Source organism: Seriola dumerili, unplaced genomic scaffold, assembly GCF_002260705.1.
Source record: "Seriola dumerili isolate Sdu_G_001 unplaced genomic scaffold, Sdu_1.0 BDQW01000193.1, whole genome shotgun sequence".
In the NCBI taxonomy this organism is placed as follows: Eukaryota; Metazoa; Chordata; class Actinopteri; order Carangiformes; family Carangidae; genus Seriola; species Seriola dumerili.
The window spans coordinates 820897-845903 of NW_019174448.1; the positions used below are offsets into that span (position 1 = coordinate 820897).

The 25007-nt window shown below is 42.3% G+C and overlaps 1 protein-coding gene across 1 annotated transcript; it reads right to left on the reverse strand.

Annotated features, from left to right (window-relative positions):
• Positions 1-909: 909 nt before the first annotated feature.
• prkg2 (protein kinase, cGMP-dependent, type II) lies at positions 910-19156 on the reverse strand. Its single transcript, XM_022753771.1, has 18 exons — positions 18642-19156; positions 14306-14472; positions 13080-13193; positions 11991-12096; positions 11470-11533; positions 8240-8317; positions 6085-6179; positions 5901-5969; positions 5534-5632; positions 5134-5284; positions 4258-4394; positions 3223-3312; positions 2827-2968; positions 2486-2649; positions 2250-2372; positions 1815-1877; positions 1147-1213; positions 910-1005 (listed from the first exon to the last, which is right to left on the reverse strand). Exons 1-18 carry the CDS (start codon positions 19154-19156, stop codon positions 910-912), a joined length of 2340 nt encoding a protein of 779 aa, XP_022609492.1.
• Positions 19157-25007: the final 5851 nt, after the last annotated feature.

Here is a 25007-nt window from a genome sequence, read left to right on the forward strand (position 1 = left end):
CTCCCGCACACACACACACACCTCAATTCCTCTGCAGCCATAAACAAACTGCAACAAACTACTCCTTATCTCCAGCCATCGTGAGGACCCGGAGAAAACGGGTTTCTGTAAAAGATGATTATTACGGGTGTGGATGGATTAAAGGGATGTAAAAAACATAATACTGTGACATAAGACACTGATTTACTCCCTCATTGGTAATATGAAGATGAACACAAGTGGACACACACACACACACACACACGCTGTAACCTGTCACTTCATCGTCTAATGTTAGACGACAGAGTCTGTTGAGGCTGTGAAGTAGCGCTGGATCATGGGAGTTGTCCTCACCACCATTGCCATCAGCTTCTCCCAGTTAGGAATCCTTCATGGTCAGTCGTGCAGGAGTTATCCGCAGACGTCTCCTCGTCTCCGAAACAAACGGACCAGGCGATTAAAATCAGTAGAAACACTAAATGAAGCAGTTTCACGTTTTAAAATCAGTGTTTCACTGCACGTGAGCGTCAACGCACAAATAACTGGAGCTGTAGACTGAAACACATCAAGTTCAAACTTCGGCATTGAAAAAGATATCTGTAGGATTTTGAATTGTGGGATTGAAAAAGTTTTTTTTTCATGAATGCTATCTTGTTATAATTTTGGAACCGGTTACGAAGCAGAGCTCGCGGTTCTCGTTACCCAACTCTTCTCGCAGGTGCTCCAACCATCCGGGGGGCATAAAAGCAGCAGCAAACAGGGACTTGATCCCTCACCGGCTTCCCATCCAACGACACTGCCAGCTGTGCTCGACTGAGGTGAGTGTTCATCCACTGCACCACACAGGTGACACATTTTCTCACAGGTGCCCATTTAGTTTTTCGGTGTGAGGATGTGAAATCGAAAAAGGAAAAGGTGTAGGAGAAGGTCTTAGAAGTCCATGTCCCAACCAGACAGCTCATCGGGAGGACTGTCCTCATCCGGAGGGTAGCTGTCGAAGTAGCTGTGATCTGTCGGCCCCAGGAGCTGTTGACGGAGGAAGGGAGAGTTATTTCTTAAGATACCTCCTGACTTACTAACTCTAATCCAGGAGTGAAGGAAAACGTGTCTCTATTATTAGTATTAGGACTCGTAGTTTTACAAGTTTGGATAAACATCTTTACTTACTTCTCTTTTCAGTGGAGACGGTAAAGTCCTCGCCTTCAGTCCCTCCCAGTTGAAACCATTAAACCACCTTCAGACACAAAATGAAGCGTGAATAAAAACATGTCCGAACATAAATCTTTATCTTTCTGTTAGAAGAGGAGAAAATCTCCGTTTCTGAGATGCCTCCGCCCGAGGTAGAACAAAGCACCACAACCATTGTTTGTTCATGTCTGTGATGTGTCTATCTTATGAAATCAATGGTTGTACTTGCAAAAGTAGTTTAATAAGGTCAATAATCACCACAAAATGTCATTTACAATCACTAGAAAACTGTTATCTTCACATGTCTGAACTGTCGCGAGTTTGACAAACACATACAAGACAAATGTTTAAAAATCGAAGCGCGTAACCTTTATGAACATTCAACCCTTTTTTTTTCTGGGAGAATCTCCATGAAGGAAAATCATCCTGATAACACTGAGGCTTTATTATCACATCCAATAATGTAATAAGTCTTTTGAGTATGTTCTGCAGGATGCCGCTCTCGTGCAGTGTGCTCGGCAATTATCTAATTGCTGAGGTCATAAACTCGCCGGGCCACATTCATTATGTTCAGTTAGCGCCTATTTGCGCGGCTAATTTTTCCCCCCAGTTGAGATCAGCAACAAAATGAGTCAGTTCCTGCTTACCTGTGCTTCTTGATATCAGTTATTCCGTTCTTCAGATTGCCCAGTCGCTCTGAGGGATTTCGCCTGTAAAAGTTCAGCAGAGTGGGAAATTACCACGTTACTGTTTTGACCCAAAGACGTTTGGAGTTGCTTCTTCTGTACTATCGCTTGTTTTGCTTTGGCATTTGAAGACACATCCTCCTCCTGATTTAGTTGCATATCTGGCTTTCAACTGAACTTCACACTCAAGATTTTTGACTGAATCCCATCGTTAAGACCTATTTCAGGCACAAAGACTGCGAGTGTTTGTCTTCTCTGCAATTTGTTGGTTCTGTTCCGAGAGATTTGGTGGCTGAGTACGAGTAAAAGTAAACGTGGTGGATTGCAGGATTCATTAGCTACTGGGATTGTCTAGCTTCACTTCTGAGCGATGCTCTGCCCGTGTTAGCGCCGTACCTGCAGAGCTTGCGGATTAGGTCCTCGGGTCTCTTGCTGATCTTCTTGGGGAAGTCCATCTTTTCGATGCCTTTCAAGATCAAAGTGTACGTCATCATCTGGTCGCTCCCTGAGAACGGAGGACTAGTGGGATGGGGACAAAAGAAAAAAAAAAGAGAAGATATTTCACGTACGTCAGCCCGTCGAGGAAGCTTTCAACGCTGCACAAAAGCCTTTTACTGCACAGATGCACTAACCTGCCGGTGAGGAGCTCAAACACCAGGATGCCCAGAGACCAGAAGTCCACACTGAAGTTGTGGCCTTTGTTGAGGATGATCTCCGGGGCCACGTACTCCGGGGTACCGCAGAAGGTCCAGGTCTTTTGGCCACATCTGATCTTCTTAGCAAATCCAAAGTCAACCTGTGAAAGAAGAGCTGATCAGTTAACTCTAAGAAAGTCCACTGTGTAGCGTCTGTGACGTCACCCATACCCTAACCATTCGGCTCCTCAGAGCGCCATAATTATCAATTACACAATGCAAATGACTTGACTTACTTACAACTAATCGTAGAACAATTTGAGGAAAAACACCCTCACCAGTTTGATGTATCCCTCAGTGTCCAGCATCAGATTCTCAGGCTTCAGGTCTCTGTAGAGGACGCCTTTGCGATGGAGGTAGTCAAAAGCCTCTGTGACGCAACCCACGCAGAATTTGGCAGCGGGATCATCAAAGCTCCCCCTGCGGACGAGACAGGATTTCAACTTTTTGCTGACGAGAAAGAGCCAGCTGCTTCCGAGAGCATCTGAGAGGCAGGAGAAGTGGTCCTCGTTACACAGATGCACCTGAACCCACTTCCAGGCAGCACCTTGATGCAAGACGGAGTAAGTCTGAGCTCCCTCAATAGACGGTAATCTCACAATTCAAAAATTAAAAAAAAAAAAGAAATGTAAGTTTTCTCCCAGTGGCGTCGGTTAGCGGTTTGTCTCTCCTACCTGTCTCTGAGCAGACTCCAGATCTCTCCACCCAGACAGGCCTCCAGCAGCATGTACACATACTTGTTATCCTTGAACGTGCGATACAGTCTGGGGTGAGAGAAAGACACAGGAAGTAAAAGATTTGACCTTCATGTAAACATTTATAATCCGCATTTGTCCTGTTTATTACTCTATTTCTATATTTTTTTTGATTGATTGCATGATTTTGATTGATATTTTCCCTCTAAAAAAAAAGACACAACCTAAAATTACAACTTCCTTCTCATAATATTGAGACTTTTTTTCTGATTTTATCCTCAAAATTATAATTTTATTCTGGTAATTTCAGATTGTTTTTTTCTCCTCAATGTGGCTGTGACACTCCTGGATAATTATTACAATGTACTGCAGTGGAATATAATATATCACTGCACAAACAAGCTTAATCTTTTTATCTAATGTGTTACTAATTGATCCTTGTGGTGTGATTGACTGTTAAAAGCAACCACGGAGCATGTGCAGATTCAATATCACTCCCACGGAGCAGGTGAGAGATGCTGCACCACGCCGACACTCTACGCCCTACACCTAATCTTAGATCACCTTACATCAGTCTTGAATACAGATCAGAAATACAAAGAGATAATAGTTAAAACATATGAAAAAAGGTCAAATAAACACGAAGAGTGTGTGAAGAGGAGGTCGGGGGGAGGGGGGGTTCAGTTGTTGTAAAGAATCACTTTAATATCTGAGTCTGTTCCTCAGCATACAGTGAAATCGGATCGTCAGTAATCTCACAGAAGGCAAAGAAAAGCTGCAGCTGCAATATTTCAGAACAAGTAACTAGATTTCCACAGCAGACGTCTCAATATCCCTCTGCCATTCTCCCCCATGGAGAAGATGTAATCTGCTCCAGCCCTCCACTGTGATCTCATCAAAAACCAATAAGCGCTGCGCTGTTTTCTCAGACTAATGGAGCAGGGTTTTGTCGTCTGGGATAACAAAAAAAAAAAAAAATAGAAAAGTGTGAGGCGGCTGAGCGGGAGGACGGACTTGACGACGAAAGGCGAGCGAGCCTCGGCGAGGATCCTCCTCTCCGAGTGGATGTGCTCCTCCTGCCTGTTGTCCACCACGTGCTTCTTCTTGATGACCTTTAGGGCGAAGGTGATGTCCTTGCCCTTCACCTTCACCTGCAACAACAGAGTGGGATGTCATGAGATAACAACATTAAAAGAACACATATCATATCTCTTTTATTCCACACATTATTCTTCTCTCTTGTCAAAACCTTGTGCCTACACTACCCACAATGCACCTCGACCACTGACTGTTCAGGAGCAGGTCAGCTTTCAGGCCCACTTAACAAAACAGGAAGTAAAATGTAGAATGTAAAAATGTAAATAAAAACAAAACAAAACAAGTGGCAATGAGTTTTTTTTAACTAAACTAGCTTACTACTTAGCTAGCTAAAACAGAGCGGTGAGCTAAGCTAACTATACAGTATTTTGTATGTTTCTGACAGGAGTGCTATGTTTCACACATGGACTGTAAATAAAGATGGACGTAGCCTCCGTCATCCATAGGTTGACGTCACCCAACGAGGCCACGCCCTCAATTGTGCGTAACTTTAAGCCTTAATAAAATTTAAACAGGTGAGTTATATAAAAACGTACAGTTACAACAAACAGACCAAAAACAGTGTTTTTGCACCAGGCTGTAAACATGTCTATAAGCCAGACTCTAGTGGTCACTAGAGGAACTGCAGCTTTTGTCACTTAAATGTAGTTGCTGCTTTAATTCGAGCAGTTTTAAGAATTTACGTGGCTACAAATATTGTCCATGCAAGGACGGACGGATGGATATGATCGATAGAATTGGTTATTTCTAAATGTTATTTATAGAGTAAATAAATAATCTTTCAGGTCTTACCAGTTCTACTCGTCCAAAGCCGCCGACGCCGAGGGTGGCGATGACTTCCAGGTGGTCGAAGGGTCTGGACGGAGGGAACACCGACACCATCTCCTTCAGCTGGATGACGTCAGGAGACAGCGGCTGACTCTGGTGGCGCGACACCGACCTCCTGGATGGAGACGGGAAACATTTAATCCGGCCAGTCCAAATGTGGAAAAAAAGCAAAGGTGTGATTTTTGAATAGCGTCAAAGGGTTTGCTCATTGATACTGGGATGGATCATCTAAAGAATCAAATATACCCGACTGGGATTTCATCCACTGCGGCTTCTTCTCCAGAACTCCTCTACAAGTTTTATGTTCGTTTGACAAAAAGACGTTTAACACGGCTCTCTGTTCATATTTCTGGCCTGAGCCTACCTGGCATGTCTCTTCTTGTCGTCACGATCGAGTGTTGCCACGTAGCCTTGGAGGTACTTCTGCAGCTCATTGAAGGTGCCCACTGTCTGATCAAATGTCCTGGAAAAACAAAAACCGCACGTCAACAATAGAACCACTGGAATGCCGGCTGATAGGCTTCATAACCCCCACCGACTTTGATCATCCCACTGAGATGAAGGAGGAAGATCACATCATCCTGTGCAGCTGGTGTTGTCACGTGGGATGATCGGACGACGCGCTGGACGCTGTCGTCCTTGCGGCGTTTCCCTCAGAACCATAATTTACAAGACAAAACTCTGCATGAAGAAGAGCTCGGTTTTCATTTTCCCACCTGCAGGATACTCACTCTCTGTCGATGACGAGGCACTCCACCCCGTTCTCCTCGGCCACGATGTTTGCTGACCTCACATCATCGCTGGGAGAGAGATGCACATCACACACGTGAACACACAAACACACATTTTTGCATTTAAAACACACGCAAATACAATCGAGCAGAGTAAAAATGACAATGTATTGGTGGTTTTTACCTTATGAGAGCTTTCTCTCCAAAGTAGTCTCCCTTCTGCAGCGTGTTGATGATCTGCGGCACCTTGTGGGCCTCGGTGCTCTGGGTCACCTTCACCTGCACAACACAGTCAGCTGGAGTCTTAAAGGGCTCTCCGCTTCCTCGCCATGCTGTCTCCAGTTCACAGCTGTAGCTTTTTGGTGTGTGCTTACAACTGTCTCCAAGTATTTTATTATATTTTTTTTTAAAAAGTTAAAAATAAAAAAAAATCAACATATTCAGTCTGGGTATCATCGGATGATCCATAATTCATTTGTGATTTAAAAACAAAAACTAAAAAGAGTAAATCTGTTATTTGTTTCAAAAACAAAAATGTTTTTGTTGTCAGAATTCAAAAAATGAAAAATGTTTTTTGTTTCTGGCAACTCCTTTTTTTATTGTTTTGTTTGAAAGCAAGCTTTGTGTCTGACACCACGTACATACTGCCTTTGCCAAAAATGAGAAATGAACAAATGAATTGGAAAAAAAAACAAATTGGCCCATTTTTTAAATTTAGTTTTCTCACTTTTTGTTTAGAAACAAAAAACGAATAGACCACGTGATTTCCTTTTTTGTTTAGAATTAAAAATCAAATTAAATCATGTTAATTAAAATTAAATTAAAAGTTTTGAGACGAAAAAACAACAATTTTACATTTTCTTTTTTTTTTTTTTTTAATTACAATTGAAATATGTATTATCCAATTAGACCACATGCAGTATTGGTAACTGGAACGTGATTGGTTATGACTGATTAAGTGGCATCTCGGGCTGCAGCCCAGATTTCAACAACAACTCTGCAGCAGCCTTGATGTTGTGAAAGTCTGTCTGTAATTTGTGAGGCTTTAAAAACCAGCGCGCTCGCCACGGTCGAGGTCAGACGTCCCGCTCGTGGCATCGTCCTGCCGGAGAAAAATGCCACAATGACATCACAGCCATAACGGCCGGGGTGTGTTTTAACTAAGTGTCCCGTTTGACCCCCCGTGACCTCCACTTCCCCTGTTTTTCCTGGTGGCAGCCGCTCTCAAGAGTTTATTCCCTCCCTGGTCAGGGGGGGGTACGAGAGGGTGTGGTGGGAGGGAGCGGAGAGCCATTTCCTGTATTAACCCCCTTCCTCCCGAACAACATGTGTCTTTCTCTGGTTCGGTTAGCTTGGCGCTGAGGAGCTGCTGTCTCACATCGGCTCATAATGGCATTTTCAAAGTCCCCAGCGGACAGCTCTGGCCCCCCTCTCCATCTCCCCTCGCTCCCCGGTGTCAGGTTTCTCACATATCAGACAGACGGGTGGAGTATGAGAGTCTGGGAGTCCCACACCTTCCCAGACTCACAGACAACATATTGTTTTTGTTGGAGTACCAGTTTGTTATTGAGGGAAAACATTTATTTTTGTTTGTATTTTTACTTGTTTTTTTTTTTTGTCATTATTTTAAATTAATAACCTTAAGGAATGATTTCCGACACTGGGGTCGAGGTACACAAAAATGTTGCTTGCAGTTGGACAAACCGGCTGTTTTCATTGTGTTGAGGAGTTTTCTTTACACTCATGTGGAGGTCAAATTGAACGGGACAGTCCCAGAGTCCTGCAAGTCCAGCCATTCAAACCCTCGTGCTGACTGATGAGAAAAAGCCTTTCACTGCAAAGACTGAGGCAGCATCCTGATCAGTGCAGGGGGCGTTGTGTAACCGAGGAACCAGAGGATTTATTATTTTGTTGTTGTGAAGACAGGATTACGGCTCGTGTCTCTGGCCCAAATGAGCGCCATTGTTTGCAGATATTGAAAATGCCGTCAGCAGTCTCTGCAGTGCGGCTCGTGTCACACACATTTTCATAACAGAGATGTCGACTCTTCCTTGTTCTCTCAGCGGTTTCTACTCACTGAATTGTTCAAGTATCATTTTTTTTAATTAAGAAATCGTCATTTAAAGGCAGTAATACACCCATTAAATAGATGATGAAGGTCATGCCCCATTTAAAAGGTGCTAACCTGAAAAGAAATGAATTCATCTGGGTTCAGTGGAGACTATAAACGTCCCACGATGAGTCTGGTCTTTGGTTTAGGATCGAAGGTGGAGTCAGTAAAGTTTAGATGATGTTGTTTGTGCTGCTTGTTTGTCACCTGTTACAATAAGACACGTTACCTTCCCCTGTGCGATGATGTAGAAGGTGCTGCCCTCCTCTCCCTCCCGGATCACGTACTCTCCCTTGTCATAGTATTCCTAATGGGCAGAAGGGGGGGGGGGGGGGGGGGGGGGGGGGGGGGGGGAGAGAAGGCGTTGGTTGGTTGGTGGGTGACAACAGTCAGAGCTGAAGCATTATATTGATTTAACCATCGACCCGGCCGCTCTGATTCCTGGTAGCCGGTCCCCCGCGGGACGGGGAGCTGGAGCTCAGCCATCGATGATGTTCCCTCATTCACGGCTTCTCAACCTGCTGGTCAGGACGGAGGGTTTTATTAGGGGCTAATGGGATTAATTGCACTAAATTGTTGCCACGGTTACCTGAAGATTAAATATACTTTTCACATGAGCTCTGATTTGATTATACCAGTCAATCAGACGTAAGTGGTTTCCATGGCGCTGGTGTAAACTCAGAGTCAGAGGTGCAGATCACACTGGAGTTTGTTTCAGTGTTTGGTTCAGTTTTACGAGCGTCATAAAACCGAGCATCACTGTGAGATACTGAACTAAACACCAAGGTACAGTATGTTCAGAGGCAGATTCTCTCTCTCTCTCTCCCTCTCTCTCTCTCTCTCTCTCTCCCTCTCTCCACACCGACCCTAACGCACCGTCCCAACCACAGCACTAAAGCCGGGGCTGCTGAGTCAGCGAGCTGCCAGATCACCTTCCATTTTTAAAGCTTTTAGGTGAAGAAGCGGAAGTGAGAAAGAATGAAGGTGACCAGGACGGTGAAGCGTTGTCTGGGACGGATGCCAAATCCCCTCCGCAGCTGAGACAGCCGCTCACGGCCGTAATCCGTTGGACTATAGAGGACGGCGGTGAAAAGTGAACAAACAAATCAGAGCAACCACGCGTAAACATTCCCTGGTGTTTACTGTCAAAACTCTTGACACAAGTGGCATTTTCCTTGAGCGTCCGAGCTTGTTTACGCTTCAGGAGAGGCCAGTTTAACACCCGTCTGTGACGGCGGAGACAACACGCCAAGGTTGTGTTTATAGTGGCCGTGGCGGGGAGCGACAGCGTCTGAATGGAGTCTCAGGTTTGTTAAACCGGGCTGCTGAGCTCCAGTCCAACGTTTATCTTCTCAGGAAAGAACGAGGACCGGCCGCCCCCCAGTGTCTCCAGCAGCCTCCCCAGGTGGTCCGGTTGTCCTGTGCAGCTCGCCTTGAAAGCATCGTGCTGCCTTCAAGGAGCTGTTAGAATATATCATTTTTGACATGAGCACGCATGAAAGATTTAAGAAGAGGTAAAAATGTGCCATTAACAGTTTTCACTCTCAGAGAAGTGATGCTCATGGACAAAAAGCAAAGAAAATATGTGACTTTTTTAAGTTGTACTTTCAAATTTTATACTTATGAACAACATATATGGTTACATGGTCCATTTTGCATTTATATTATCAAATCTGGAGTCTTCCGAGCTAAGAAACACTCCCGCACATAAACTCCCTTTTTAAATAAACAAGATATATCATATTAATTAACGTGATTTAGAGACGCTGGTAAGAGGAGTTTGTCACCATTTGACAGAGCCAGGCTAGCTGTTTCCACCTGTTTCCAGTCCTTGTGCTAAGCTAAGTTAGCCGGCTGCTGGATACAGCTCTTACAGTTGCACTATAATGACTGTTCTTGATAAGCAGCAAACACAGAAGAAGTGTGATGTTGTTTACCGACACAAGAAGGCCATAATATTATATATATTTTTTTTATAATCCAATAATCTAATTATTGCAATAATAGATTTATTCATAATAAAAAACATCTGACACGTAAAATACAATAATATAATATTAATTAATTATATAATATTGTATGTGACGTCACATCTATCTTATTGTTTACATCAGAAACAGTTAAAGGGTGAGTTCACTGTTTTTTTGTTTTTTTTTTTAAATGTGTGGTAAAGCAGAGAGTCACGTGCCCACGTGTGCACTGACACAGGTCGTACTGGTCATTTAGAGATCCCTCTCTAACGTGCTTCCAACGTAAGTTTCCAGGAGACAAAAACCACAGTCTTCTGTATAAAAACACATTCCTCTGTTAATCTGAGGCTCCGGCAGCAGCAGCAGTCAGTCAGTCTTTGTGTGTCTTTGTTCTCAGTGAACAAACACATTCAAACACGCACGAGAAAAGGAAAAACAGCCTCGGAGCCACATCGATATGTATAATATCAGTCCGCGAAAAAAACGTGCTGTATTAATTGTGTCGTACCGTTTCCTCTATTCTCAGCTACAACCCGCGTGATGCGATCACAATAGATGGATAACATGGACCGGCAGCATTAATGTCTTTACTCAGGTCACTCTTTTAATTCTTACTCTGTTTTTACGTTTTCACTTTCAACAGAACTGGGTTTTTTTTTGTTTGTTTTTTTGTTGACTATTGAAACTTTCCACTTCTTAAAATCCAATCTGCAGATCAGACTGAAAAGGTGCTCAGACCCCCCCCCCCCCTCCCCACACACACACACACACACACACACACACACTCATGCAAAACACACACTCATGCAAAACACACCAAATTCCATTCCCCCACTGTTTGACAAGAAGCTTCAATATCATCTGGCGGGTTCTCAGCGAACATCTGCACCACTATTAGGTTACAGCCCCCCCCCGACACGCAACAGAATCAGCTCCATCAGAAACGACTGAATGAAGGAGCGCGAGGCAGCGGGAGGACGAGCAGCGATCGCAGGGAAACTGTCCTTCAGAAGTTTTTCATTGTGAAAAGACGCTGAGAAAAGCTGTTTTTGACCCACGAAGCCTCATTCGCTGTTGAAACACAACGCTGATGGAGGAGAAGCGAACACACACACACACACACCAAACCAAAAGCCTGTCACCCGCACATCTTTTAGAAATCACTCGTCCCCCCCTCCACCCCATTTGAATAAACACCTTCTGGGGCCTTGGTCAAATAATTATGGTAACAATATACAGCGGCCGGCGATGACAGGAATAACATCGGCTCTGTTCATCAACAAGTTAATTTGTGAGGTCTCGCCAACTGGAGGTAGAGAGAATATGCTGACACGCAGTAATGGTATATGGCCAAATGGTAATGATATTTTGACAGCAGCTATCTGCAACGCTGGGGCTCCCAGGAGCTGCCAGACGGGTTGTGCAACACAATGAAAAGTCAAAATTGTCCCGCCGGTGGAATTACACAGAGTTTGACAGAATAACTTACCACCTCCAGGCAGTCCACTATTTTGCTTAGCTTGTCCTCTGGTAGATTAGCCAAGAGCGAAACGCTGACAGGAAAGACAAAACACACATGATGAACATTCATCTCTGTATCTGCGAATATAGCCGTGATGCCAGGGACATTTCAGGCAGAACTAGATTGTCTGTGTCAAAGAAATCAGGTAATGCAGCGGTTTCAAAACACTGTGATTGACCAAATTGTTTCTTTAGTTAAAATTATATAATCAAAACAATACATATTAAGAATGATTTTATACAGTTTGGAGCCACAATGGAGAGTCCGTACAGGACTATTTTCACAATCCTGCTGCTGCTGCCCAACGGCAACTTTTAGCCTCTTTAGTTCATTGTTTTTGTTCTAAGCTGACAATCTCATCTCTTATTGGTAGACGGTACAATTTACAGATGTCCCCTAAACGTCTCATGTGCAGTTCCATCTGTAGATTGCTAGCTACAGCACACATCATCTCATGCTAGCTTTTTCGGCTACAGCGTGATGCTAACCTGCGGAGGAAGTTGCGGTGCTGGTCGTGTCGCGTCTCAGCCGTCCTCCTCATGATGTTCTGAAACACCTCCCGGTCCAAAGCCCACGTCCGCACTTTGTTGACCGCTGTAAAAGCAACAACACGTCCATCATGGTCCACATTAGCCTGTTGACCTTTGCCCCTGATTAGCAGATACTAAGTGTCTGAGAAAATGTTGGGCACTGATAACCACGAAGGAACAGAGAAGAAGAAACAACAAAGATTTTCTTTTCTCTTCCCTTATCTTCCATGTTTAATTTAAACCCCTCCAGCACCGCAAAGACAGAACGTACTCTTTTGTTATGTTGGACAAAGGAGAAAAACACTGTAATCTGTCCTGCGTCCTGGTAATGAGTCACATCAAATACAGAAACTACAGAACGAGGTGGCTGTGAAAGTTTGACACAAACCAGTAGCAAAAGAACGACTTCCCCTTTATCCACTTCATGTGTTATCATGTGAAACCCACCCAGAGAGACTCGTCAAACTGTCGAGGTGTTTCCACTTCACCCTTAATATGGAGGTCATCTCGGTGTGTGCCCCCCCCCACCACCACCACCACCACCAAAGGGCTCACCAGTCAACTACTTGGTTAAATATACAAACCCGGACAGAGAGCACTCGCACAGCACATGGTATGTGCTTTCCAAACGCCAAGGAGGTGAAAACCAATCAGAATGCAAAGCTGTGGATATCAAGCAAAGCCTTTGTCAACACACCCGTGCAAAAGCACTGTTTACTTCGGTCTAATGACCCGATCTGATTCTCCCGCTCTCATTATCTAGGCGAATCCTCGGCTTTAAGAAGTCGCCGCAGCTCCGACGAAGGTCAGGGAGGTGTCGGATTACAGACGGAAGAAGATGGTTGAGGGAACTGGACGGGATGGGAAACTCTCCGCACCAGTCACAGAGGTTTTCCTATCGTGAACGCAGCTCATACCACTGAGGACGTGCGACCTCGTGGCGAACAGAGTGAGCGAAGAAATATATAATAATACTGATCACGTCCGCCACAGGGTCACAGATTCGATCCCTACGGAAGACAACTTGAGTTGTGTTGTTTGTGTTACCTCGCACCGATGCCGTCCGCGTGCAGTTGTACAGGATCGCTAATTCCCCAAAAGTGGTCCACACCGTTATCGACGTGAGTAGTTTGTTGTGTTGAAACACGTCCAGCTTCCCGTCTGTAAATATGAAACAGGGACAATCAGTGGTTTCTTTTAAAAGCCACATTTAGGACACCGACGGAAAAACAAGACACAGGAGAGAGACACGTGCTTCAATGTCATTCAGTCCATTTAAGACCGGACAGTAGGCTGCTCATTCATCAGTAAATTCCTCTTGTGCTTTTTCATGATTTCACCAGCAGGTAGATGAAACCTGTAAAAACACCTGCAAACAAGCAGCTGTACGAAACCCTGTACAGCAGAAACAGACCTGCAGCTTTTATTCACAGCATTTCCTGTAGTTTTACACTGAATAATACAGAATAATACTGAATAATACTGAATAATACTGCTAAAATGTAAAATAAAATCTTCGCCTTTGGATCTTATATCTGTTGAAAATGTTAAGGGCATCTTAAAGACATGTAGTTGTTTTTCCTGAGAGGCCATTCAGCTCAAATTGCTCTCATCTCGTACATGTGGTATGATGTTTCATGCTGTATGTGTTTGTATGGTTGCTATCTTGGCCAGTTCTCTCCTATAAAAGATTTATTTTTCTAATCTCAATGGTAAAATAAAGTAAATGAGTAAATGAGCCAGGAGAAGACTCTCAGGTGAAATCAAGTGTTTGCACATGTGTTAAATGTTTCTGCAAACCAAATTGTTATTTGAAAAGTAAAGAGAATGACGTTTAACGAACCCAGGTGTCATTAAAAGTTAAGTGAATGCATCTGGAGTTAGAGATACTAACTCCAGAAATACAGGAAGTAAAATGTGCTGAGATCATTTCCCAGGATTTTTACATGATGTGCTTCTTTTGGCCTTCGAGAGGAGGCGTGGCCAATGGAGAGCCAGCAGGCCAAACAAGACTCCGCCCACTCATTAATACCTCCAGTAGAAGTGAAATCACTGCAGCTGCAGACCGTTCTCTTCACCCTGTTGCTTCTGCCTCTCATTGGACAGTGTGTGTCATGTGACGTTTACAGAGTGTGTGTGTGTGTGTGTGTGTGTGTATGTGTGTGTGTGTGTGTGTGTGTGTGAGACAGGTGTAATCATCAGTAGTCAGAGGTGTGTAACTGCTGCTAAGTTCTTCCTAAATTTGATGAATGATCAAACAGGACTGCACCCACCTGCCAGGACGAACAGATGGTTCCCCGGCTCTCCCTGCTTGATGACGTACTCTCCCAGCTGGTACGTGCACTCGTACATGCACTCCACCATGTCTTTGATCTGCTGCAGCTCCAGCCTCTTCAGGTACTGGTTCTTGTTCAGGGCGTCGGTCAGCAGCTTCTTCACACTGTCAACAAACACCGAGACACCGGGAGTCAGTTAGACATCTGATTGTGGAATTAAATGTTTGTTATTGAGTGTTGCAGCTTTAGGATTGAGGATCTCCTCCGGCCAACATATTGAAGTGTCCTCGGGCGAGACACTGAACCCCAGAATGCCCCTGAGTGCGAGCGCTAGAGAAAGTGCTGTGCGAGTGCCATACGCTGTATCTGTGCGTGTGAATGCAGCCTGTAACGTGAAGCGCTTTCTGTGGTCAATAAGACTAGAGAAAGTGCTGTATAAGTGCCGCGGATGAACTTATGTGGCATCACACAAGGACGTGCAGGAAGTGCCTCTTTATTTATGAAGAGGAAACATTTGCTTTTGGTTTGTTTAGCATGTTTTTCTCAGGGAGGTGACACAGAAGATTATCAAAGAATCTGAAGACGGAAACTAAAACTACAGACATTACAGGCTGAAGTGAAAGTGACTCAGTACATTTATATTTTTTTGCATAATTTTGCTTTTTGTTCTGACAGACACGATGAGAGAGAGAGAGAGAGAGAGAGAGACTCTACACATCTGACAGCAAGGTAAATATAGTTTCTTCCTTTCTTCTTTGCTTCCTCTTTTAATTCCTCCTTCCTTCCCTTCTATCCTTCACACTCTTCTTTAACAAATCTGAAAACACAAAGATCCTCTGAACTAAACACGGGATGAAAACGGTCTTGGATGTGCTTTACTTATATTCCTCATGGCAGTCCATAACATCTAATAATGAAACATCTAAAAGCAAAAGTCTCATCAGATGAACTGAGGGGCGTCAGTGATCTGATTTGAAAAGGTTTGAGCGCCACTGACTTGTAGAACTACATGAAGTTTACTGAGGTAGATGTTTATATCGGGGCTGTGATATTTTTCCATCATGGTTCTGATAGTTTTCCTTAAATAAACTAAATCGTAATACTGTTAAATATTTCTGTGTGGTTCGATCCTGAGCCACCAGGACGCCCACATCCACATTACTCACTGTGTTTTTCTGTGTTAAATATTTTCTCCCCTGTGAAACGAAGCCCTGTTTGCCGCCTCTGGTCTCCCTCCAATCATCATGAGCTGTCAGAGTTCACCGTTGTGCATTTGAACAGCTGTGGTCGAGGGGCCCGTCAGAAGAAGACATCACTTCCTTTGGGGAGTAGTAAACCGAAAAGGTTAAGAGCCCCGGCTGAACGTTAACTGTAGATCATGAGGGCGAGCGGCGCAGGTGGTGGGTGGTCTGTTTATCCACCTTATCGTGTGTAATAAATTATCACTTTGGGCTTTATGAAAAACGAGAGCAGATGACATCCAGCTCTTTATTTTTCAGCCCGCGTCCTCCCCTCCCACCTACAGCCGCGTCGTTACTCCGTCTGCAGCGAGTTGCACTGAAGACGAGTCTTCTTCAAAGGGCCGGTCTGCAGGAGAGTCTCAGGCTGCCTCATTTCCATCAGTTCGGGTTATATAATCCATCCTGGGCTTATTAGCGACACATGTTTTAAACATGAGGATTAGATTGAGAGAGGGAGACTCGGCATGCTCACATTTTATTCACTGCAGCGCTGTGTTCATGTCCTACCACCAGAACAACAACTTGGCTTTCATGTTGGAAAATACAACAACACGTCCTGCTCTCATTAAATAACGCTCTGTGTTGTTTCTTGTCAGACTGAGCTCGTGTGCGCTTTAAATTATGTCACATGACAAGAGGTCGTATATTAAAGGTCCTTAAGCTGGATTTGATCCTAATGAATCTCTCTACACCCCGTCACATCGCTGAAAACAAACATAAAAACATGACTCTTTTTTCTCCTTTTTATTTTTTTGCCAGGTTTTGTTTCAGTGACGAATCGGCTCAGCGCTCGTTGTGTTTGTTCTCATTTAAGCTGCAAGAGAACAAAAGTGGCTGAATGCCACATCGGAGGAGAGGGGACGTGGGCGGCATGTGTTGACGCTCTGCAGAGCGGTAAAAGGTGAGGTCCGCTGGTCGTCACTGATCCCACAGAGATTTTGTCTGTGACAGTTGAATCTGACCTAAAGCAGCGCGGACGCAAAGAATAGAGGTTGTTAAGCTCCTTCAGGGAAAGCGTGTAGATAACAGTGACTTGACTTGTAATGGCAGTGAGTTCAGATGTCTTTTTTAGGGTGGATTTTAAAATCCTCCTACTTGTCTATAAAGCACTAAATGGTCCGAATACGTCTCCGATCTCCCTGTGCAATGCGAAGCATCCAGAATCCAAACCGAGCTCTCTGTCTCTCTGCCACTCACCTGTGGGACAAGCTTCCTGAACACCTGAGATCACTGGAAACTGTCGGCTCATTCAAATCAAGGATGAAAACATCACTGTTTGCTGCAGCTTTTATCAGTGCGGCACTTGTCCTAAGTTTCTTACATGATTTTATGCCGTCTTGATGAGACTTATTTAAATATTTTTATCGATTCAAACTAGTTTTTATTGTTTTTAAATACTGTTTTAATGTCATCTGAATGATCTGATGACTTGCTTTATTTCTGAATGGTGCCATATATAAATAAATGTGTCTTCACGTTACTTAGATTTACTCAGAACCTTTTCTGAACATGTATGACCACATGTGACCAGATGTTATCTATATAGAGATGCACCTCTGTACCTTCTCTAGCTCCTCTCCTCTTTAACGAATTGGAAAGCACGTGTGACTTAAATGAAATGAAATGGGCTGGAAATTCTTTTTAAAAAAGTGCAGTGTATCTGGAGATTTGTTAAAAATGTGCCACTCAACTTTACAAATATCTTTCAGCTCTCTCGTCTTAACCAGCGCAGCATCTGCAGCTGTTTCTGGTTTCTTTTATGCAGCACATCAGTCATGTGACTGACAAAGAGTCACCATTAATACCAGGTATATAAAACAATCTAAAAACTTGCAAGATTTTGTTGCACATGGTTAATTTAGAGTCGGGTGAGGCAGGATCTGCTGCAGGTCTCAGCACCCAACACACACCGTGCAGATCAGTGACGTGTGTGTCTGCTCAGCGCCACCAGGGGGCGCACTGTACACATGCTTCATATGTAACATCTTCTGAGGCAGGTGAAATATTTGCTTCTTCAATGTGTACTTGTTATTATAATTTATAATGTTATTCTGATTCGTACAGTTACTGAGCATGTTATCTTAATTTAAATGATCCTCAGTGTCTTTTCTTTTTTCTTTTTTTCTTTTTTCTCATGAGGCATGAAGCCTTGTGTTGCCCATGAGGCAGCATTTTGAGATCAACTTACTCCCTTAATTTGATATACTCTACTTCCTGTAGGGGTGGGGCTTACAGTGACACGGAGGTGGTAGCATAGATCAATGAAAATGCAGGAGAAATTACATTTTATTGGATGTGAAGGATTGAGCTCCTGTTTAACTGGAAATACATTTAGATTCATGTCTTTTTATATTTGCTGCTGCAAAGACAGTCCTAATCTGAAAAGGCTGTTTTCTTTTTGTTTGTTTGTTTGTTTCATGAAAGTAGCCAACCTGTATCTTTATGGCCAAAAGTATGTGGTCACCCAAAGATTACACCTGATATGAGGTTTTTCAACATGTTATTCCAAACTCATGGACATTAATATGTTGCTACAGCAGCTTCCACTCTTCTGGTTTCAGCTTTTGTTGAACCTGGATGCGGGGATTTGCTCCACAAGGGCGTTAGTGAGGTCCAGTCTCGGTCTTCCACAACAAACTGGAAAACCATTTCTTTATGGAGCTTTGTGCACCTTTATACTTTATCACAGAAAGTGGCCAAAATGTTGCTACAAAGTTGGGTAATAACATCTACAATATACTGTATACTGATGCATGAAGACTTCCCTTTATTGGAGCTATTAGAGCTAGGAACTCATGCGATAAAGAAAGGGGTTGTCCACATACTTCTGGCTATATATCATGAAGATATAGATTAACCTCGGATTTTTTTTATTTTTTTTTATGTCATTAACACTAAAATCTTCCTGGCCACCTTCCACCCACCACACACTCCCTTCGCTGCTTGCATTTTTTAAAGCTCATCCACCGAGCTGAGATGGACTGAGCCTGAGGGTATCACGAACCTTTCACCGCCTGCTGTCTGGTTCCTCTTTCCTCAGCTTGTGTTTTGAGACTTCCTAAAATAAAATAAAGAAAAGACAGACATCTCACCTCGCGTCCTTCGGTACCCGGGCGTTCTCGAAGGAGAACTTGGGCAGGCTGCTGGAGTCGTAGGTCCTGGATGTGGGTTCGGCCGACACCCCAGCCTTGGCGCCTTTCCTTCTGTTGAGGGTTTCCTTGATGCGGACGCTGAGGTTAGGGCTGCTCTTCCCGCTGGTTTTGATGGAGGGAGGCCGTGATGCGGAAGCTGCGGTCTGGTTCTTCATCACGTCCTGCAGCTTGCTGAGCTGGATGCACTTGTTCTGCATCTCCTCGCTCAGCTCGGCCAGAGCTCGCGTCTGTTTGACCAGCTGCTCCTGGAGACCTTTGATCTGCTGCTCTTTGGTGCACAGCTCCTCATCCTTCCTCTTGCCCTCTCGCTCCAGCTCCTCCACCCGGGCCCTCAGGGAGTCCAGGGACGAGTTTTTGTACCCACCACCGTGATCTTTGTGGGCTCGGCCGTTAGAGGAAGCACTGGAGCCGTCAGTGTGTTTGTAACGCTTTGATTTCATTGAACCGTTCCCCATGTTATCACCTGAGGAGGCGAGAGATTGAAGGTCAATATTTGCTGAAATGATTGAGGAACTTATCAAAGAGGAGCGAGCGTCTCCAACAGCACAGTGACATTCAGCAGGGAAAGGTCCGTGCGGGGTTTGAAAGGAAAGAGCTGATGCTGCGAGGAGAGAAAACAGAAGAAAGAGAGAGAGAGAGAGAGGAGAGAGAGAGCGAATCAGTATATAATGGTCAGTGACTGTCTTCATTTATTATTCAGAAGGCAGGAAGTATTGCATTACATCAACAGTCACTCCCTATCTGCTCTGATGATATCAGTGACGGAAATGCTGATCAGGAAGCTTATAAAGAAAAGAAAAAAAGATCCATTCAAGATTCATCCAAATAAGAAGAAAATAACTTTAACAAAACAAGTGCATCTTTACATCATGTTTCTCTGGACATAGTAAGAGTGAACATGGGAGGAAATGTCAGAGAACAATCCTGTTGTTGTTGTGTGGGGACTGTCGCCCACTCACACATACAGTAGACTTCATTCATCACATTCCTGCTCGGATTACAGTGAGTGGATGCCAGATCAGACTATTCTCCAAGACTTTATTCTGAAAATCAAAATCATTTATAGACCTGTTTACACAGTTAACTGCAGTTCCCCCTGTTGTTTCGGTGCCTCCCTGAAACGTTTCCAGCAACAGATTTACAGACAAACTGCTGAGGACGTTTTATATATGATACAAATATTACAGACGTTTATTTTAGTGTGAATGTAAATAAAAACTAATTCCAGTTTGTTCACTAATTGACACATCTCCTGAGATTATCGTGCACCTGCAACTCACGACGCCTCCTCGTCGCTCCTCCCGACATGAGTCCGTGTGTAGTTCACAGTAAATCTCGGTGCTCACCTGATGCAGTCTTCAGACGAGCTGTGAAGAAGAAGAAGAGGAAGAGATGATCTGTTCGCACATTTGAGCATCAGTAAAGAGACGGTCCCTCTGCAGCACTGGTCGCATCCTCTCCCGTCCCCCTCTCTCTCTCTCTCTCTCTCTCCCCCTCTCTCGCGCTCCCTCCTCTCCTCCTAGGCTGCGCGCGCTCTCGCGTTGCGCGCCGACCGGGTCTGATTGGCAGGTCAGGTGTGAGCGACGTAGACACAGATTTATTCACGTGTCAGAGTGATATCACCTCAAAAAACCTTTTTCTTCTTTGTAACGATGAGACTTAAATGAGTTTAGGTTTCTGATCCAAATAAACTTTTAATATTTTTGCAATAAAAATATAAATTAACATTTTATTTAAGGAGAAAAGCCTCATTAAAGGTCCCATATTTCGTAAAATGTTGATTATAAATGTTTGATTATAGCTCAGGTCTAGGTTCTATATGAATACTGTGAAATTATCAAAGCCTCAGTCCACAGAGAAACACACACAGCCTGTATTCAGAAACTGAGCCTTAAAACCAGCCGTCAGGACTTCCTGTAACTTTGTGATGTCATAGCAAAGCAGTCACTGCTCTCAGCCATGCCCCAAGCCTCGCCCACCTGGACCCACCATCCAACCGTGCAGGATTTGGTTTCTCTGAGTGTTTTTACCTGAAATCTGCTGTATTTTTGGATCACTCAGAAAACAGTCAGCCAATCAGAGGAGAAGCTCAGAGCCTCCTCTCTTCTGATTGGCTCACCGACCTGTTGCTAGAGCTCCAGAGAGAAGCCGGAGAGAGGAGATGTAAAACTACATTGAGATGATTTTTGGTTCTTAAAACCACAAATATATCTTTTCTGGATAAACACTTCAAATAAAGGGAAAGTCGAAAATATGGGACCTTTTTTAAGATTGAATGAAAAGATGATTTTCAAGCCTGTCCTGACCAAGATAGGTAATATGAAAACACAAAATAGTCCACAAAATTAGCATTAAACTGAAATACAATGATCAAATCATAACATTTCTAATACAGTCATGTAAAAGATTTAATTAAAAGAAAAACAACAAGCTAAAGTGCACATTGAAAACAAAACAAAAAAGTAATTGACCAATCCATAACAGTAACTCAAATATTAGATCTAAGAAGTAAAAATGTAATAGAGAGATAAAGATAAACAAATGTCTATATCTTGCATCAGGGAGCTTTCTTGTAACTTTTAAAGAATAAGAAACAAAATGTCACTCTTACAAATCAAAAGTTACACAGTCCTGTATACGGACACAGTATACACTCATTTTTTATTATGCTAGCTTTACTTGGTCTGGTATGACCAGTAGCTTGTGGCGGCTGACATTAGCTAATTATGACAATCATTCAGTAACTTTTCTCTACTTGTGCTGCTATTAGACTCTGTTTTGGGCCAGTGATGCAAGCTGTAAACACATCAGACATGTTATCATAAATCATGAAGCTATCAAGCAGACAGAGCACTTCCATCATTGATTTGGCGTCATATGTTTTTGTTTGCCTGATAAATTGTCCTGTAAGTCTAATAATCTTGTTTTATCTCTGTTTTGGTCTCCACCAGGCTCTTCAGCTGCTAAATTCTCTTCTGTGTTTACCAGCTAGTTGCTAACTGTGTCTGTATATGGCTCATTTAATCCATTGTTAATTTAAAAACATTGATCAGAACAGCTTTAAATAAATTGAAAAGATAAAAAAGATAGTAAAATGTAAGTGTTCATCTGATAAATAATCTCATTAATCCTGCCTTTGACTTCATGTGGTTTTATTTCACACTACATATGATGCATTTTACTTTTTTGGACGAGCCAAAGTCTCGACCAAAAGCTGCAGTCCTTCACACCCAGAAATGATTAATTGGTTTTCCCAGTGTTTGTCTGTGACGCTGGTTGAGCAGCCTGGCCTGCAGCAGATTCCATTGACAGGCACAGAACAATAATGGCAGGTGGCCAGAGCTGATTCATCTGCAGCGCAAAATGATAATAATCCAGGTCACTGACTCCCAACCTCAACCTGAGAGCAATCAGAGAGACTGGGCAGAAGACATATTTTTGAATGAGTAAACATGTTCATGCTCAGGGTGTTTGGATGACTCTGTAGGATGCGTCTTCTCCAAGTGGTGGAGCACAGCTTCAGTCGCTTGCTCAAGGGCAATTTGGCAGCACACATGTTCAGACTGGAAGAATTGACTGTTTTGGCTGCAGCGTGGCTCAGTTTTTAACACTGTCGCCTCACAGCCAGTGGATCTGGGTTTGAATCTATTGGTCAGCTGACTGTGTTTTGTTTTCTCCTGATGTTGACATGTGTTTGCTCTATTTCTGACGGTGTTAGATAGCCACATACTAGTTAGACAGTATGTGGTCAGAATAGCAGCACTCACTGTTGTTTTATGATGTGATTTTGGGTTGTGATCAGAAGGCCAGGTTATGTGTTTCTCTATAGTTTTTGATCTCCAGTTGCCAGAGGTTAAGATGTCACATAAAACATGATGGGACATTTTGATGTGAACCTCTAAATGCCATCATTTAAAAGGTCATGACATTAACTGCATAGTTTGATCATCTTCTTGTGACCTGTTATCATACCTATGGTTTAAGACCAGGTGATGTATAATTTGAATCATTTTTAGTATTCTGAAAATAGAAATTCATTCACAATAAAAATTTTAAAAAAAGGAAGTTTATAGTAAAGGAATATCTGAAGAGTACGATATAATTTTGTGTAACAGAAATGTATGTTTTCTTTTTCTACTTTCCGCTCTTATTAATCATCTCTCTGACTCCCCCTGATTCCTTTTGAAACACACTGGTTTGAATCGCTGCTGTGTAGTGATAATGTGATAATAATTTGTATTTCTTCAAATGCCATACTATTTGTAAATTGAATTTTATAATATGAAGTATCTTCTTGAGAAACACCACAGAGCAGCAGTATGGTGACCATAGACTTTCATGTAATAGTGTGTACGATGGTATATATGTTATTGACATGGTAATTTTGAATAGCTATAGTTTGAACACCAGTACATCACACTTTGAAGACTACAGTATATTGGTGTATTAGCAACAATCACACACTCAGTTGTGTTACCTTCATACGGCCACTTGATGGAGCCAGATATGTGTTTTTATTATCTGCCTCGATACAGGAACAACTCCATCAGCAGAAAACACAACCACATTACATCTGTCTCTGCTCACTGATGCCTCAAATACTGATCGTGGAGTATGTGTTTTGCCTTTCAAAGCATTTTGTAATGTAAACCCTCCATATGTTTCGGATTTATCATGCAAAAAGCACTGTAAAGTGAAAAACTACAATATGTATGTAACTATATATGTATGTAGGTAGGTAGGTAGGGCATGAAATCATCATAGGCATAAAAAGTCATGAAAATGTTGAATTGTAGTAAGGCATAAAAAGTCATAAAAACGACGTAGTATAGTAAGGCATTAGAAGGCATAAAAAGTCATAAAAACGTCATTGGTAAAACTGAGCGATAAAAAGACATAAAAATGTCATAAGGCGTAAAGAGTCATACAAACATCATAGTATAGTATGGCATAAAATGTCAAAAAAACATCATAGTATGTGAAGGTATAAGATGAAATAAAATAATGAGGCATAAAAATTGCCAAAAACCATCTAAGTATAGTATGGCAGAAAAATGCCCAAAAAGCCATAGTATAGTATGGCATAAAATGTCAAAAAAACATCATAGTATGTGAAGGTATAAGATGAAATAAAATAATGAGGCATAAAAATTGCCAAAAACCATCTAAGTATAGTATGGCAGAAAAATGCCCAAAAAGCCATAGTATAGTATGGCATAAAATGTCAAAAAAACATCATAGTATGTGAAGGTATAAGATGAAATAAAATAATGAGGCATAAAAATTGCCAAAAACCATCTAAGTATAGTATGGCAGAAAAATGCCCAAAAAGCCATAGTATAGTATGGCATAAAATGTCAAAAAAACATCATAGTATGTGAAGGTATAAGATGAAATAAAATAATGAGGCATAAAAATTGCCAAAAACCATCTAAGTATAGTATGGCAGAAAAATGCCCAAAAAGCCATAGTATAGTATGGCATAAAATGTCAAAAAAACATCATAGTATGTGAAGGTATAAGATGAAATAAAATAATGAGGCATAAAAATTGCCAAAAACCATCTAAGTATAGTATGGCAGAAAAATGCCCAAAAAGCCATAGTATAGTATGGCATAAAATGTCAAAAAAACATCATAGTATGTGAAGGTATAAGATGAAATAAAATAATGAGGCATAAAAATTGCCAAAAACCATCTAAGTATAGTATGGCAGAAAAATGCCCAAAAAGCCATAGTATAGTATGGCATAAAATGTCAAAAAAACATCATAGTATATTAAGGCATAAAAGGTCAAAAAAAATTCATAGTATGTGAAGGTATGAGATGAAATAAAATAATGAGGCATAAAAATTGCCAAAAAACATCTAAGTATAGTATGGCAGAAAAATACCAAAAACATCATAGTATAGTATGGCATAAAATGTCAAAAAAACATCATAGTATATTAAGGCATAAAAAGTCATAAAAACGTCATAGTATGGTCAGGCATCATACAAGATAGTATAGTAAGGCATAAAATTGCCAAAAAACATCTACGTATAGTATGGCAGAAAAATACCAAAAACATCATAGTATAGTATGGCATAAAATGTCAAAAAAACATCGTAGAATATTAAGGCATAAAAAGTCATAAAAACGTCATAGTATGGTCAGGCATCATACAAGATAGTATAGTAAGGCATAAAATTGCCAAAAAACATCTAAGTATAGTATGGCAGAAAAATGCCAAAAACGTCATAGTATAGTATGGCATAAAATGTCAAAAAAACATAATAGTATATTAAGGCATAAAAAGTCATAAAAA